Here is a 17,930-nt window from a genome sequence, read left to right as displayed (position 1 = left end):
TGTATAGTTTTTAAGAATGAATGACTTACATGATGATAATCAGTTCCAGGTCTGAAATCTTGAAATTTTGGGTCTTCTTTTCAAGTGAGTGATTTCAAGGTTGAAAAGCAGTGAGGAAATACAGCATTTTGCATAGAATCTCCTTTGGAAGGCAGGTCCTTTTTTGCCAGAATGAAATGCCGGTTGTCAACACCCAGATCCTGTTGGTGTCTGATCTGTTGGTTGTGGGTTTTGAATTCCTGATTTGGAGGTAAACCTGGTGGGAGGAGAAACTAAATATGCAGACTTTTCAGAACTAAGTAGCGCTGGAAATAAAGCTCATTTCCAAAAAGGATCTTTTGTTTATACATTTTTTTAACCAAGAACTTCCACCTGGCGTTGTTTCGAATTACACTGTGGAAAACACCGAGGAGTCATTTTGGAGGCTGTCAGAAAGTCAGAAGAGAGGCAATGTTCGATTTCCCATTTTGGATTTTCCTTAATACTTATGTCAGGCCAGAATGGGGCAAATGGGCTTTGGACCTGGCTGCTTTGGGGAGTGTTGAAAGAGTCAGGGAAAAACAGTGGGGTTTTGCGAGACCAGGGCCAAATCTACTTTTACGGCTGCTCAGCTGATGTCCTTCTCCTCCACTGCTTCTGTAATTTATTCCCTTGTCAAACCCAGGCGTGTGGTTTCTCAGTAGCCCTGAACGTAGCTGCTGAATCGAGCTTCGCGCAGGCCTGTGTCCTTGTCAGCAAGAACAGATGTGCCGAGATCTTGGCTGGTCACTCCTCAGGTCGTGTCAGTGGTGCGAGGAAACCTCACTGCCTTATTCAGCCTGGTGCTGAGGTTTCAGTGAGGCGAGACATTCGTATGTTACAGGGATGAATCATTCTCTGAGAAGAGAATGCTGTCATTGAGAATTTGTTTCAATAGTTGTATTTTTTCCCAGAGAACTGTTATCTCATTGTTAAGCCCTCTGCAAGCAGTGTGGCTTTGGAGGCTGCTGTCCGTTTTAAAAGTTGCATCTCACGGACGTGCACCTTTAGGAAGCTTTTTGAGAACTCTTGTTAACATCAAAGGTTTTCGACGTTTGAGTTTCGGGTACCAAGGGTTCCCCAGCATTTAAGTGCTCACATTCTGGGCCAGTTAGTTGTGGGTTCAAGTCCCATCTCTGCTCCTTGCCAGTGGGACCTTGGCTGCCTGCTTCCCCATTCTCTGCCTCAGTTTCCAATCTCCAAAGTGGGTCTGGAAGTCCCACCTGCCTGGGGTTGTTGTGAGGTTCAGCACGCTCAGATGTGGGCTGAGTGGTTGACCAAGTGTGCCTGGCACCCAGGAAGCGCTCAAAACCTGGGTGTCCTCCCTGCCTGCCTCTTCGGTACTCCGCCTGTGTTCATGCGCAGAGTCTGCACACATGCTGTGAAAGAGAGATGGCATCATTTAAAAACTATAGAAATAGTTTTCCAACATGGAAAACCTTTTCTCGCCTTCCTCTTTCCTTTCCAGCATTTTCCTTATCTGTATCGGTAAATGGGCATACCTTAAAGATACTACGGGTTTGGGTCCAGACCACCCCAATCAAGCGAATATTGCAATAAGGCAAGTTAAATGTGTGTTTTGGCTTCCCGGTGCATATAAAAGTTATGTTTACACTGCCTCGTGGAGGTGGACCATAGCCTCACGTCTGAAAAACTGGCGTGTGTGCCTTGATTAAAAAATACTTTATTGCTGTCAAATGCTTAGTGGTCATCTGACTGATCAGACGTGAGTCAGAATCACTGATCACAGATCACTAAAGCAAATACAGTAATAATGAAGAAGTCTGAAATATGGTGAGAATTACCAAAATGTGACTGAGGGACACGAGGCGATCAGACGGTGTTGGGAAAATGGCGGCAGGAGACTGGTTGCTGCGAACCTTGGGTTTGTCAAAAACTCGAGGTCTGCCTGGCTGTGACATAGTTTGATCGTGGTTAAGACAGCTTAGTTTCTACTGTGTTCATTTTGGCATCGTTTCCTTCATATCTTCTGGCCTGCCAGACAGGCTTCATGATTCTGGGTTTTAATTTCTGCGCGGTGTCCGTAGAGCTCTCTTTAACCGTGGCCCTCTTGCTGGTCCTTTCCTGTGTGCTTTGAACTTGTACTTTGCCCACAGTTATCAATGCCCCTGCATCCCCATTGTTGTGACCTTTGTTGGCACCCTTCATGGCTGCTTCTGCAGTTCCTAGGAAGGCCACGTTGGTATGTGCCGCCATTGTAGCTTTAGTGGTTTTTGTTTTGTTTTCAAGTTTCTTACTATCCGTGCATGTTCATTATAGAAAAATTATACAGCTTTGCCCTAAGGGATAGAGCCACCAATAGTCACCTTCCCTCAGAGAGCATCACTCAAGGTACAGACACATCCTTCTGGCTCTTTCTCTGTGCGTGTGCACTAAGTATGGTGCACGTGTTTTCATTATGTAAATTGTCTTTGTGCCTTCTAGCCTGCTTTTCTTATCTGAGAAAAAATTTCTGTATTTTTCCCTACAATTACCGTTCTTAATAACATTATAATGATGTGCCATGATTAACTCCTCCCCAGGTGATGGAGACTTGCGTTGTCTCCAGTGTTTGTCTATTATAAATAACACTGTGATGAACATCGCAGTATGTCATCCCTAATGAATTTTTGTAGTCACATTTTTTTTTTAAGATTTTATTTATTTATTTGCGAGGGAGACCATGTGCGCACAAATGTGGCAAGGGGCAGAGGGAGAGTGAGAAGCAAACTCCCCATTGAGCATGGAGCCCCGACGCAGGGCTTGGTCCCAGGGCCCAAGATTAACAATGTGAGCCCAAGTCAGATGCTTAACCAGCTGAGCCACCCAGGCTCCCCTTGGGGTCACTTTTATTTATTTTTTTAAATTAATTAAAAAAATTTTTTTATAAACATAATATGTATTTTTATCCCCAGGGGTACAGGTCTATGAATCACCAGGTTTATACATTTCACAGCACTCACCATAGCACATACACTCCCCGATGTCCATTGGGGGTCACTTTTAAAAAGAGATTCATCTTGACAGCTTTGGGCTAAGGATCCCAAAGAAAAATGCATCTGGATGACTTGCATCTGTGTTCATTTGTTCATGCGCATATGTGTTCATGTGTACAAGAACTGGGCTCTAGATCCCCATCAGCTTTGACCGGGAGTGGTTATTAGGCTATTTCGGTTTGCTTAACCTTTTAGTAAGGATGAGAATTCCAGGCTCCACCCAGATAACTGTTTTGTTCTGTAAGTGACTGCAGTTGACGTCATGCCAGCTGGCTTTCCCTTGGTCCTAATGGTTAGGGACCTCAACCACCGTCTAAGTACTAAATGCCTGCATGCCCTGGAGCGTGTTACATGGAGTCGCTGCCAAGGTGAGAAGCTGCACGTTGAGAATGAACACAAGGCCACAGTTTGCAGTACCTGCCCTTTGGGATTCATGTTAGAAATCCCCTTTTGCTTTCTTCCCCTTGGCATCTCGAGAGGTGGAACATGTCCCCCCTTTGGTGGGTTTCTCATTGCACTTCAGTTCCAGCTATTCTAGAGCAGAAGTCGGAAACTATGGTTCCCAGGCAGAGCCTGGCCTGCCACCTGTTTTTGTAAATAAAGTTTTATTGGCATCCAGCCATGCCCGTTCAAATACGTATTGTCTAAGCCTGCTTTAGTTGCATTCCTGCTACAGTGGCAGTGTTGTGACAGAGACCATCTGGCCCACCAAGCTGAAAATGTCTTTCTGGCCCATATATGTGATGCATTTGCTGACCGCTGAGCTAGGGGGTGATAGAGAATCTCGAGGGGCCCTTTCCCCGCAAAGGCACTCAAGTGAAGTCATTGGCACACCTTGTCTAGATTTTAATAAACACATTCGAATTTGCTGAAAATCAAGCCAGCTATTTTCAAGCGTGAGCTTAACAGACCAAAACGTAATTTTATTTCTCTTGATAGTTAGGGGAGAGATCTCTTCTGGGCTCCCTGTGATTCTCCTGAGTGGGAGTTCCTCTGCGCCGACAGCACAGTGTGATAATCAGATCGGCTCTCCTCTGAAGTGGTTGGATTTGAAAAGCCAGCGTGGCTGTCATTAGTGAGGCATTTTCTTTTCATTTCAACTGTTTCATTATCTCCTTCTTAACCACATTTGTGTTTATGAAATATTTGACAAACCTCCCGATGTTTTCCCATGTTGATGAAAGACGTACGCTGTTTGTGTATAAAGCAAAAGGCCTGGTCTTTTTAAAAGGAAGATGTAAATTCTACTTGGGTATTTGTTTTCATCATTCCCTTGATTTCCATTATGGCAGGGAGAAAAGTACTTGATCTGCTTTGAGCCCCTCTCTGAGAGTTGCTGGAAATGAGACTTTGGTAATAGTGAGCATTCCTGCATGGGAAATTGGGTGGAGGAATTTAGAGCAAGTTAGAAATGCAAAGTCCATGTTTTTCAATAAGAAAACAGCAAGAACTAGTTCAGAGTATGGCTCTGTGGTTTTCTTTTGACCGGTGGATGATTTTGGATCAGACCAGGGTTCAACAGATTGCTGCCCACATCTGACTTGCCACCGGTCTTCATGGTCCACAAGATAGAATGGTTTTCCCATTTTTAAATGGTTGAAAAAGGATTAAGAAGAAAATGAGAGGAAATTCCAGTTTCTTTGTCCATAAATAAAGTTTTATTGGAAAGCTTCCACGCCTTTCATTTACATATCATCAGTGGCTCCAAAGGGAGCTACAAGGACAAAATTGAGTCCTTGTGACAGAGACCATCTGGCCTGCAAAACTAAACATATTTGCTCTCTGACTCTAGAGGAGTCTGTGCTGACCCCTAGATTGGACAGCATTTTTTTTTTTTTTTTTTAAAGAAATCTCATGGGTGGGTCCTGTTCATCTGTGGTTAGTTCACATTGTTGAGACCGTTAGTGATAAATGTGGGCCACATGGGTATTGGTCCGCTGGGGGAGTTGTAGAAGTTATTTTAAAGGGAATAAAGCGTTGGTGCATTTAATTCGAGTTTATTGTGTGAATCAGAGAAAATCGTGGAAAAGATGGTTGTGGTAGAAACTAGCAAGATGGAAGTCTGAGCCAGATTACAAACACCTCTCTCCCTTATGGAGAGTGATCTGGAGCAGCAGTTGGCATCGCTGCCCCTCCATGTTCTCATCTGTGAAAAGGGGACAGTGAGGAAGAGAGCCTTGACAAGTACCTACTGCCTGCGTAAGGCACGGCGGGCACTCAGTAAGTGGTAGTATTTTTGCTGCTGTCATTACTTCTATTAACAAAAACCTCCTAGATGGGGAATTGTGAACCTTAAATGAGATAGCGTCTTAGTCTGCTCAGGCCGCCATAACAGAGTGCCCCAGACTGGGCTGCCTAAACAACAGAACGTTTATTTTCTCATGGTTCTGGGGGCTTGGTGGACCCCAAGATCAAGGTGCCAGGAACGCTGGTTCCTGGTGAGGCCTTTCTGCGTGGCTTACCAATGGCTGCTTCTTGCTGTGTGCTCACGTGGCCTTCCTCTATGCTTCCGCGCGCATGGGCTGCCTTCTTGGGATCTCACGTGGCCTTCTTCTGCTTGCGCTTATGCGTGCGCATGCGCATCTCTCTTCGCATGAGATCACCGCCATATTGGGTCGGGGCCCACCGTTATGACCTCAGTTAAACCTAAGTTACCGCTCTACAGACCTTATCAGCACGTATGTTCACTTTGGGAGTTAAAGCTTTAACGTAAGAATTTCTAGGGGACACCATTCAGCCCATAATATACGGTCAAAGATCTGCCCCGTAGCAGAGATTCCGGAGGTGTGAGTTCATGTCCTTGGCTAATAGTATGCTTCGAGGCATTAAAAACTTCAGAGAGCTCCCTGTGGTCTAGCAAAGCTGATCCTGACACCTGGTACAGAGGGATTTTGCCTCCCGATGTTCCGTAGTGCAATATTTGCCTGGAAGTGGGGTGACGGCTTTGACCATAGCATCTCTGACCATGGTGTCCCCATGAATCCCCCAGGAGTCCTGGCAAAGTGGGGATTTGACAGGACACGGTGGGGCACAGCCGGCAATTACGCTTTTCTGTCAGCTCCCAGGAGATGTCCATGCTGCCCCTGGTCCTGGAACACATTTTGAGTAACAGCGCTGTCTGTTCAGTAGCCACTAGCCACAGGTGGCTATTTCAGTTTCCCTGTCAGGGAAATACCCTGACCAATCCCCCTAAAATTAAAACTCCAGCCCCCAAGTCACAAGTCCATTTCAAGTACCTTTCATGGCAGAAACCTCAAATTGGGCAGCACTGCCTCTAAAATAGAGAGAGTGGTAAGTTTTCCTTGTCCAGAGCCTGCATGAGTTAGTTGCCCTTGGCTTCTGTGGCAAATGGCCACAAGCTTCCTGGCTTAAAATAACACAGATTGATGATCTTATAGTTCTGGAGGTCAGAGGTCCAACATGGGTCTCATTGGGCTAAAATCAAGGTGTTGGCAGAGCCGGTTTCTTCTGGAGGCTCTAGAGGAGAATCTATTTCCTTGCTTTTTGCTGTTTCTAGAAGCTGTCCACATTCTTGATTTGTGGCCCCTCCCTCTACCTTCCAGGCCAGCAGTGGCTGTGCAGATGTTTGTCATGATGCCATCTGATTTCTGCTTCTGCTTCCTTCTTCCCCATTTAAGGACCCTTGTGATCACATTGGGCCCACCTGCTAGGAGCATCCAGAATCATCTCCCTGTCTTAAGGTCAGCTGACTAGCACCCTTACTTCCATCTGCAACCTTAATTCTCTCTTGCCATGTATCATCATTTATTTACAGGTTCCGGGACATCTTTGGGGGTGGGCTGATGTTATCTGGCCCAACACAGGGATGGACAGTAAACACTTTTGGCTTTGTGGACCACACAGCCTTTTACTCAGCCATGCAATTCTGATGTTGAAGGGTGAAAACAGCCAGAGACCGCACACACCTGACAAGGCCTTGCTTGCTGTGTGACTCTTTTTCCATCTTTTTTTTTTTTTTTAAAGATTTTATTATTTATTTGTGAGAGAGAGAGAAAGAGAGCAGGTGAGCACAAGCAGGGGGAGCAGCAGAGGGAGAGGGAGAAGCAGACTTCCTACTGAGCAGGGAACCCGATGCGGGGCTTGATCCTGGGACCCTGGGATCATGAGCTGAGCCGAAGGCAGACGCTTAACCGACTGAGCCCCCCAAGTGCCCCATCTTTAACTTTCTTATGGAAAATTGTAAACACACAAAAAAGGTTGTGTGTTGTGCTGTGAATTCCCATGTACCCATCAGGCAGTGGTTTTTAAATCTTATTTTATACTTTGTTATACTTGACTGATGGTCTGCACCAAACATCTTATTACTCTTTTAATCAGGAAGGGCAAAAAACACACAAAGATGGGAGCATCGGAGCATGTAGGAAATGTGAGGAAAACCACCACCACCATGTCTTGAGGTTAAAAAGGAAAAAAGCCACAAATAGAGCTTCCGGAACATTTGTGCTTTTCCGGACTCCTCTTCCACGAGCCTGGGAATTTGGCAAAGCTTGGGATGTTCTCAGGGCAAGCAGCAGCTCCAGTTAAATGGGCTGCCTTTTGGATTACCCTTCCCAAATAGGACATTTGCTTGCTTATGTCTCCTGAACACTCTTTGTGACACTTTATTGAGAGAAGAAAATCTTGTCCAAGCAGTTTGGTGCAGTCATCCAGTTCTGAGATTCATGTTAAGACAAATGATCTGTGTAGTTGCCAGGACAACATGGGAGGGAGTTCCGGCCAGGATAGGGGTGGCGGGGGGTGCAGTTGGGAGACACATGGTTCCCCCCTGAGCAGGGAGCCTGATGCGGGACTCAATCTTGGGACCCTGAGATCATGACCTGAGCCGAAAGCAGATGCCTAACCGACTGAGCCACCCAGGTGCCCCTGGGGTTCTTTCTCCAACTGCCCTTTATATCTGACTACATGAGCAGAAGTCAGAGTCATCATGCCAGGGCTTTACACGCATAACCTTTATGCTTTGGCACAAGGGGTGACCATAGTATTGCCATTATCCCGTGTTTCCCGATGAGGAAATCGAAGCCAATCTAGGGAGGTGACTTTGCCCACAGTTGCTGGGGTCATCAGCTAAGCTGGCATGAGGAGGTCCCTGACCCTCCGCTTCTCTGATGCTGCCACCCTCCCACCCGAACACCTTTATTTGGGCTCTGCTACCTCTTTTTGGGCGTGGATTAGGAAAGCACATGGCTCGTGCCCAGCCCACCTGGGAGACCCGTCCAGAAGCTGGGGCACCAGAGCCAGTTCCAAATTGAGAACTTCTCTTGCTTTCCAGCAGCAAGTGCTGTATATGCCACAACGCCCTGAGGCATCTGGGCTATTCGCTCACTCTTCAAAGAGTAATAATTCTGCAGCAAAACAGCTTGACATTCACACAGAGCTGGGCCAGTGGAGACTGAATGGCTTCGGATGAGCTTTGCCAACCAAATGGGTCTGATGCAAAGTTAAAGAAATTCTTTGGACTTTCCAAGCCGTGGGGTTTGGAAACGGTGGGGAGGGGGTCGTGGGCCTGTGTGCTGAGTCCCCGCCTTGTCCCTTACTTGCCAGCGATGTTGGGGACAGGTCATCGCTCCTATTTGTGTGTCCGTTTCTCTGTCTGTGACCCCGATGGCTCCAGACCCAGTATTGCCAGGGCTTGACACTTCTCTCTGTGTAGCTTAGCCTGTAGGAAATACTTTCTGGATCATCTCACCTCTCATCACGTTGCTTTCTCCACTGCAGCACAACACAGCCTTTGTTTCTGGGACATTTCCATTGGCGAGTTAGGGACCTTTTACTGTGGCCCCTGTCTGCTTCTGTTGGCGCCTGGTGGCTTTTTGATATCAGTCCTTTGGCCCTGGTCTGCTCCATGGGGGCATGGCTTGTAATCTGACTTGGTTCACGTATTTTCTCTGCCAGTCTGGGAACTCTGAGCTCTGGGCGGGGGGTTGTCATCCTGTCCAAAATCCAGTCACATGACTTGTTCCTCCTCTGAGGAACAAGGACGAGGTCACCTGGTTGGCTAGTGAGGTGAGCAATGTGACAGGAGGGGAGGAAACTAACTGCTAGGGTTGGGAATGAATAAGGCTGGCCAGGAACATGGGCAGTGTGTATGAGTGTGATGAGCGGTGTGTGACAAGGGGGCTTCCCAAGGCCAAGGGCTTAAGTGAGATGAAGTTGGGAGGCCCCTGAGTTTTTAGAGCAGGGGGTAAGAAGATCCAAACCCATGTTAGCAAGAGCTATCTAGAGCAGAAAAAGCTGTAAGAGATTGATACTTTATCCTGCAGTTCTTTACTGAGGAAGAAAGGATTATCTTACCTTATTGCTATAGACTCTTAAATAAAATGTTTATCAAGTGATTCACTAGAGAATTAAAAACAGTTTCTGATTTTCTTTGTTTGCTTCATAAGGATTACTGAGAGAACATAAAGCTGCGTTAAGCAAAATGATACCCTCTAATCTAACAGTGATTTAGATCACTTGATTGAATGATGAGATTATTGGAACATTTCAAAAAACCACTTGAGCAAGTTTTTAGAGGTCTTTTTAAAAAAAGAAGAGGCAAGAAGAATAATTTTATGACTACAAACCAAAAACAGACAAAATTGCTTTTATAGTTTCCTAACCATATTACCTGATCTGTGTTCTGAAGAATTAAGTGTAAATGAAAGAGATCAATAGGTGTGTTCCCATAGCTACTAGGAAAAAAAAGCATGGGCTGCAGTAGGAAAGGTGGAATCAAAAGAGAGACAGAGTGATCCTTTATTTTCTTCATGGATATGTGTGTGTGTTAAGATGAAATGTGCTGTGTTGTCTTTATGTGTGATAATTCGTTACCCAGTACTTACCTGAAGGTCAGCGTGATAAAGGAGATCATTAAAGCTTATAAGAAAATAAGCTGTCTGGACATGTGTGCCGCAGATCGGAGGAGAGAACTGTCAGCAGGCGAGATGATTGGGACAGGGCACGGGTTCAGGGGAGGACAGAAACACAGGGGACACGTGGCCAAAGACAAATGCCTGGCAGAAGGGGCCCAGGAGTTAAGGAGCCATGAGGGTTGGAGAGCATTGTCCAGAATCAGAAAGATGCAGCCTGGAATCCCAGCCTTACCACTGTGGGTGAAGGGGCCGTGTGTGTCTCTCACTGTTGGACACTGAGGCATTAGCAACTGTGTCTCCATTAGCTAGCACTGAGTAACAAATGCTCCTAGTACTAAGTGGCTTAAAACCTGTATTATTGAGTCACAGTTCTCTGGGCAGGTAATTGGATGGGGCACAGTGGGGCTGGCTCTGAGCCCCAGGGGCTTCTCAGCTCACATGCCTGACACCTCCCCCAGGGCGTCCCAGCCTCCTGGGGTTAGACATAGGGGGCTCCATGTCCTCTGTCATCGGTTACTGTGTTCTCCTTCACAGAGGCCTGTGGCTACTACCTCTTGCTAAATGGCCCTCTAGCGTAGGGATTCTACGCTAGATAGATTCTGGATTCTGCCATGGCTGCTTCCTGCTCCCAGGTCTGGAAAGAACTGCTGCTTCCTCTTTTTCATTTCTTCTCCTTCCTTCTTCTTTTTAAGATTTTACTTATTTATTTGAGAGAGAGAGAGAGAGAGCATGAGAGATGGGGAGCATTAGAGGGGAGAGGTCAGAGGGAGAAGCAGACTCCCCACTTAGCAGGGACCCTGATGTGGGACTCGATCCTGGGACTTCAGGATCATGACCTGAGGCGAAGGCCGTTGCTTAACCAACTGAGCCACCCAGGCGCCTTCTTCTCATTCCTTCTTAGAGCCGAGTGATAGTCCAGCCCGTGGGTGTACATTTCATTCATCTGTTCACCAGTTGATGGACATCCGGTGTGTGTACTTTGCACCCATTAATAGTCCTGCTGTGGACATTTACCTCTACACGTCTCTGAGTGTAGTTTTCAGTTTTCTTGGCAAGATTGATAGGAGTGGATTTGGTGAGTTGGGTGGTAACTGCTAGGCCTTCCTGAAGCTTTAGCCTGGACCAGGCAGAGCGTGGTTCCACTGCATTCTCTAAAGCAAATTGTAGCCCCCCCCCCTTTCCCCCCACCGAGTTAAGAGGAGAGGCTGACACAAGAACCTGACTGCCCAGAGGGGTTTGTCTGGGTCCTTAGGTAAAGCCCTCAGCGTGCAGCCTGACACTTCGTAGGTCCTCAATAAATGTTACTCTTTTGTCACTGAGAATAATACAAAACTGGGGCAGTAGGCACAGCACGGGCTGTTAGGACTTAGATGGACAGCTATCAGCAGGCCTGATAGTAAACCGCTGCTCAGGATTTTGGAGATTATGGGCACGCTTCAAATTAGCAGTATCTGAGTCCGAAGGTGACAGCTAGAGGCTACTAGAGGTCAGAATAACCCCAGCACTGAATGAGATGAGGGGAAGCACCGCGCGTTCATTCTAGAAAATGTGGAACTTTAGGGATGAGTATTAGAAGTAAAATCACCTGTTATCCTGCCTGTCAGCGATAACTGCTGTAAATATTTTGGCTGCTTTCCTTCCAGTATTTTTTCAGGTGCGTTGAGTAGATGTATAAAACCAAAATTAAGATCAGAATGTATATGGTTTATATACTGCATTTTAACATTTAATATGAAATATGGGAGCATTCCATGTTGTTCAATACTGATTTCAATAGTTAAGATTATCATCTGTCTCTATCTAGGTCCTTTATTTTTGTACTTTTGAAGCATAATGTCCAGCTTTGTGAATTTCTACATGTTGCATATACCCATAAGACAAGACCACTACCCAGGTGGAATTATAAAATCCCGTGGTCCCTTCCCGTCCTTAACCTTCCCATTTGCAGGAATCAACCCCTAATTTATTTACATACTCTCCTTTTACTGAACACTTGGGTTACTTCTGATCGTTTGCCCTTATAAATGATGCTGCCATCAACTTCCCCGTATGTACATGTTTGTCTACAGTGATTGCTTTCTTTGGATAAATTTCTAGAAGGTGGGAAATACTGGGGCAAAGGGTATGAACATATGGAAATGCTGTCAAACATCTTTCTTGATACTCCTGGCTCCAGAGTGGCTTTGTCCCCGCTTTGGGGCACTTACCTGCTCAGACAATACAGTTAGAGCAGTGTCTTCCTGGGTCCCCAACCTGTTTCCAGTGCTTGGAAACTTCAAAACTAGATCCTCAGGAGCAGGCTTTGTGCCTCTTTTTTTTTTTTTTTTTTAAAGACTTTATGTATTTATTTGTCAGAGAGAGAAAGCACAAGCAGGCAGAGGCAGAGAGAGAAGCAGGCTCTCTGCTGAGCAAGGAGCCCCACATGGGATTCGGTCCCAGGATCCTGGGATCATGACCTGAGCCGAAGGCAGCGGCTTAAATGACTGAGCCACCCAGGCGTCCCGGCTTTGTGCCTCTTAATGTGCCTTTGTATCCCCTTACTTGAAGACATAGTAAATTTATTTTGAGTTCTCTTGTCTTTGGAGCCCCTTCATAAAAGCAGTGACGTTTCAGGGGCTATTTAAAACCAATTTAATTTTTTTTTTCGCATTTAAAATCAATCAGCCTTGCTGCAAAGAAAGCCAAGCGGAACTCTGAAACCTGTCTCTGGGTGCTTCTGAGCTCATCAGTAGGGTTGAATGAGTTAATTCATGAGAGTGTTTTTTTTTAAATTCCCATCAGATGTTAAATTCAGAGCGAACAAATCGGTCAAAGTGAGGTGGTGGTTTCCTCGCGTTCATTTTTCCTATTAGTCATCGAAGCCCTCACATACTTTATTCGGGTAAGTCCAGTTACTTTCTCGCCTTTGAATTGCCCAACTCCCAGGGGTGTGGGTGTCTTAAGGGGTCACAGCTGCCTTTCACTTTATGAATGATTGAGTCCGCCTGGTGGGTCCCTGCTGTTGCTTCTTGCCACCATATGGTGTCGCTGTTGAAGATTGGTCCTAAGCAGTTGTGGGAGCTGGCCTGCCCACAGCTTCCTCTGTGATGCCCTTGCCTATCCCGCTCTAGCAACTGCAGTTCATGGAGGGAGAATGAGCCCACACACACCCTCACTGCCAAGCCTGGCTGAGGATGCTCTGCACCCAGGCTCCTAAAACTACCTTCCTGCCACTTACCATGGCAAGAGCCAAGTCATGGACTCAGTGCCTCTTACTTTTTGAGGGGCCACCTCACTAGGAAGTAAGGCAGCATTGTCAGGGGCATCACAGGCACAAAATATCTTGTCCTTTCAGAACAGGGTGGGGTGGATGTTCTCTGGACCTAACTAATTTAAAGGGTACGTTCCTGGGGAAGAACCATTACAACAAGAGGATTTACCTTGAGCCCCACCTTTGTATAACTGATAGGAGCCATTTCAAGTATGTCCTCCTTGAAACAGAAGTTCTTGCTAGGTGAACTTCAGTATCTATCCTGGACCTAATAGAAGCTAACGTTTTCAAGACTCAAGACTCTCACTGAATGGCCATCTGATTTAATTTTTACCACTATATCTATGTCAAATGTGAAATAAAACTATATCTATATATATATCTCTATAGTTCTGTGTCTATGTGCATCCTAAAGTGTATACAGTACATTTAATATTCATTTGTTAAATATTTATGGAGCCCCACTTTGTGCCACATCTATGGAGCTGAACTGCATACCTATGTCTGGGTGTGTGTGTATACAGCTGGCCATGCAGAACTCAGTCATCTTAATGTTGCTTCTTAGTTTAAAAAGAGCAGGTAAGTTGAGTGCTTTCCAAACCTTTCTCGAATGACCTGACCCATGCAAAACAAATTGCTTCTATGTGATCCTTGATTAAAAAAATAAGATCTTGAACATCTGAGTTAGAAATTGAAAGGCGGGACCAGACTATGCTTGGGGAGAGCTTGTTTATTTTGCTTATCTAAAATGAGATAAAGAGTATCTCCAAATGGGCTGGTTTCCAACCTGGACCACATACACACAGCACCTCATTCTAGGAGAAAGAGTAAATTTAAGTATTTTGCCCGTGTTTATTTTCTGCTACAAGTGTGATGTAAAACTTTTCACATGTCCAGAAGGAAGCAGCACAACCACGTGCAGAAACAGCCGTTTCTGCAAATAAAAATGCTTCCCAGAAGCATGACAAATGTAAGACTAACAGGTGTAGCACAGATCCAAGGCGCGCGTGTGGTTCTCATCAGCGAGCTGCCTCCCTCCTGTTTTAAATCTGGGTCTTCCAATAACAACAAAAAAGGTTATTTCTTCGGAGGCTGCAGCTAATAATCCATTCAGCCTTCCTTCTCACCCCTTCTCATAACAGTGTTCCTAACAGGGCTTCCAGAGTGAGCAGAGAGCAGTAGAAGGCGGCAGTAAGGTGGGGGTGGGGAATGAGATTCCTTAGACTTGACCTTTAACAATTACGGGTTTGACCTAGAACTCTGTCTGAACTTGGGCCTCAGTTTCCTCCTTTGTGAAAGGTTTTGTTCAGAGAAGGAGGGTTTCATTTTTCCAGCACCTCCACGCCGAGCGGGGCGGGGGGGGCTTTTAAACCAGTGGTTCTCAACAGGGGACATTGGCAATGACTGGACATTTTTGGTTCATCTGACTGGTGGGGAGAGTGCAACTGGCGTTTAGTGGGTAGAGACCCAGAATGCTGAATATCCCAAAATGCGCAAGACTGCCTCTGCAACAGTGATCCGGCTCCAAATGTCATTGGTGCCCAAGATGAGAAACCTTGGCGTTGACACAGGTTTGCAGCCCCGGGGTCGGTGGGTTCACAGGGCTGGCTTTGGGGCTTTCCTAGCTGGCGTGATGGCTCCCCCGAGAGGCGCTTTGCAGTCATGTTTTCGTGATCCCAGCACGCGTAGCGCTGCAGACCCCCCGCCTGCACCCACTCCCTCTGGAAGGGTGGGGCGGTCTTCGGCGCTCCTGAAGTGACCCTTCCGCACACATTATCACGGGGTGGTCTTGTCTCCCTCGCCCCCAGGAACAGCGATCAAGGGGCTGAGAACCCCCGGCTCGGAAAACTTAGCAGCTTCTCCCGCCCGCGACTCCCGTCACCTCCGTCCGTACGGGGAAGGCTTTCCTCCTCAATGAGGAGTCCTTCCGCCGCTCCTCCCCCAACTCCCCCAGAAGAGGCGGCCTCCTGGAGCGCCCAGGTTCCAGGACTCGGCGCGCACCGCGCGTTTCCGTCGGAAACCTCAGTTCCCCATGGCCCAGCCGAGGGCGGGGACTCCTAGCGGCGACCGTTGCCCCGCCCAACCGCCTCCCAACGGCTCCCTTGGCCGGGTGGTGGGCGGGGCGTGATGGCGGACCAGTGCGCCTGCGCGCGCATGCGTGTGGCTACAGGGCGGGGCTCGCGCGCGGCCCCGCCTAGGCCCGGCGTCTCCGCCCGCCCCATCTCCCAACCTCCTCAGCGTGGCGCCGACGCTGCGTGCGGCGCGGGTTACCCAGAGTGCTCCGCGCGGGGGCAGCTCACTGGAGTTTGGTTCTCGAGGCGGCGGCAGCAGCGGCGGCGGCCCCGGTGGCTCCTCCTCCTCCTCTGGTGGCGGTGGCGCCCCGGGCCCGAGCCCCGGCTCCCCTCTCCGCCACCCCGCGCGCCCCCTCCTCCCCCGGCGCCGCGGGGAACATGAGGCTCCGCTCCCGGAGGCCGGCGAGTGAGTGACCCCCGTCCCCCGCCTCAGCCCGCCCGCCCGCTGGCCCGGCCGCTCCCCCCCGCCTCGCCCAGGCAATGACAGCGGCTCCGGCGTCTCCGCAGCAGATCAGGGACCGGCTGCTGCAGGCCATCGACCCCCAGAGCAACGTAAGTACCCGCTGCGCGGGCCGGGACGGAGGCCGCGTGGGCCCGGGACCCTCCCCCTCCCCAGTGTCCCTCGCCCGCCGGGCTTCAGGGTACCCGCCTGACGCCCACCTACCACCGAGGGCCGCTGCCATCTCGGTCTCTCGCCCCACGGGCCCGAGCCGGGGGCAGGTCGGGCAGTCTGGCGGCGCTCGGTACGTGAGGCCGAGGCTTCTGTGCGGCCTGGGCGGAGGGAGCAGACGGGAGCTGAGGCCAGAGCTTTCCCTTCTCTCTCGCTCCACCTCTACGACCCTTGTTGCTTCTGACGGAGCTCACCTGCTTTGCCCTTCCCCAGGGACTCGCGACCCCCTGGAAGTCCTCCTGGCGTGGGGGAGGGGAGGGAGAAAGGCTGTGGAGCAACTGGTGTCCGGGGTATGACTCGGGAGCCTGTGCCGCCTGTGTCTTGGCCTTCTGGGTGATCAGGGAAGTCCTCCTTCCCTCTTCTCCCGGCTGGAAGCACCTTCCCGGCTTCAGAGGGAACCCCCCCAGGTTACTTTGCCCTTAGCCAGGTGCCCAGGGTGCGTGGAGAGTCCCCCTCCTTGGTTCTGCGAGTGGACATGCCTTTGCTGGATCCCTCTTGGGATCGCTGCTGACCATAGGTGATTTTGGGGGGGGTGGGATCCTTCCTGTTACCTTTCTGGCCCTAAATGCCCATTGCGTCTCTAATCAAGCCAGAGCCCCGCTTTTTGGTGTGAATTAGAGGTGATTATTTTGTCTCCAGTTTCTTCAAGAGCTCTCCTTTGGATATCCCTTCCCCTGCTTGAGGGTCCCAGCTTGGTGGTTTGTCACCTAGACCGTCAGGGTTAACCCCAGGGTGTTGCTTTCTCAGATGCCCTTCCACCGAGGCTACTGTTTGCAGAGGGAGCTCCTCTGCCCCCCTTCGTGTGTGTAGGGGCAGACTCACAGTGTTCTCATATTTTCTCCAAGGGATTGTTGGCAGTGGGGGTCATTTTCCCCTGTGGCAGGAGCACGTTGAGCAATAGGAAGATGTGGTGGCATCCAGGTATGAAGTGAGCCCCTGCATTTGCTGGGAGACCAGGAAGTGGCCATTGAGATCACTTTTTAGTATGTTGGGGATCGAAGAAAAACTGTCTTGGGCCAGGTAACTCAGGTGTCTCTCACTGTAGGGTTTTTGTTTTCCCTTATGTGAGTTTGACTACTTAATTACTTTTAGCACTAAGCTTTAAACTTGGTGTTTTTGGAGTAATTCACATTGGCTTGTACAATTTTGGTAGAAATTGAGGAGTTATGGTCTTTGTAACACTGATTTTTGTATCATAAGTAATCTTCTTATCCCTAGTCTTGAGGCCCCATTAAGATTAACTTGATGGTAATTGTTTTTAACAAATGTTGTATACATTTTTGTTATGACTTTGGGGGTGGAGTAGGCACAAGCTATATAAAACCTTCCAGAATTTTTTGCAGTAACTGGTGCTGCTGTGGTTCCCAAGATTGAAATGTTAGAGGATAAAGCAAGTGACGTGAGAAATGGAACCTGGTGACTTTTGCATCTTTTATCCAGAGTATAGTTTCTTGAATTCTACGTGCTTGTTTGCCTTTGGGAGACTCTGAGAGGTTGCTGAGATATTAGCACTGATCCTTAATGCCACCTAGGAGAGCTTTGGGATCAGGAGGCACTTTGACAGGCAGTAACGATGTTGTAGATTAGGTGGAGCAGTGACCTCAGGGGTTCCAGTGTTGTGTAAGGCTGTAATCTGAAGGGTTCCTGGTGGGGGAGGAGGGAGAAGAGGAAGGGGGGTTAGCCAGAAGAGGGAGAAGGAAACAAATCTCAGGTTTTTGTATTTTAGTGTATGCAGATATTTTGCATTCATAGAAGCCCATCGTGGTTTCCATGGAATGGGGTTCACATTTCTTATGGTTTGTTTCGAGGGACTCCATCACTAATGGGTGTGCATGGAGTTCTGATATAAGTGTGGTGGATGGAATTGGGAAACTGTCTCTGAGATGAAGGATGAAGAATGTGCCTCCTTTAAATGCCGCCATTGCCAGTGACCATCCGTGAGCATTGTTAGAACCTTTTGACAGGAGCGTGGCTTGGAGCAAATCACATACAGAAACTGGAGCCATGGCAGAATAGGTTACCGGCAGAGATGGTGCAGCCATAATTCTGCAG

At 48.2% G+C, this 17,930-nt stretch overlaps 1 protein-coding gene across 2 annotated transcripts in view; it reads left to right on the top strand.

The window, feature by feature from the left end:
- The first annotated feature begins 15,388 nt into the window (after window positions 1-15,388).
- The window catches only part of MED26 (mediator complex subunit 26), a 52,312-nt gene continuing 49,770 nt past the window's right edge, over window positions 15,389-17,930 (top strand). The window contains exon 1 of one of the 2 annotated variants that reach the window (XM_032867561.1): window positions 15,389-15,760. In XM_032867561.1, coding sequence (XP_032723452.1) covers window positions 15,689-15,760 — 72 coding nt within the window. In that variant the 5' untranslated portion in view covers window positions 15,389-15,688. Of the gene's footprint in view, window positions 15,761-15,854; window positions 15,952-17,930 lie in introns of those variants that run through there. The other variant, XM_032867562.1, reaches the window with a different exon arrangement.

Source organism: Lontra canadensis, unplaced genomic scaffold, assembly GCF_010015895.1.
Source record: "Lontra canadensis isolate GAN:19392208 unplaced genomic scaffold, GSC_riverotter_1.0 scaffold35, whole genome shotgun sequence".
Lineage (NCBI taxonomy): Eukaryota > Metazoa > Chordata > Mammalia > Carnivora > Mustelidae > Lontra > Lontra canadensis.
Note: the sequence above shows the minus strand (reverse complement) of the source record. Positions and strands in the feature narration are given on the sequence as shown.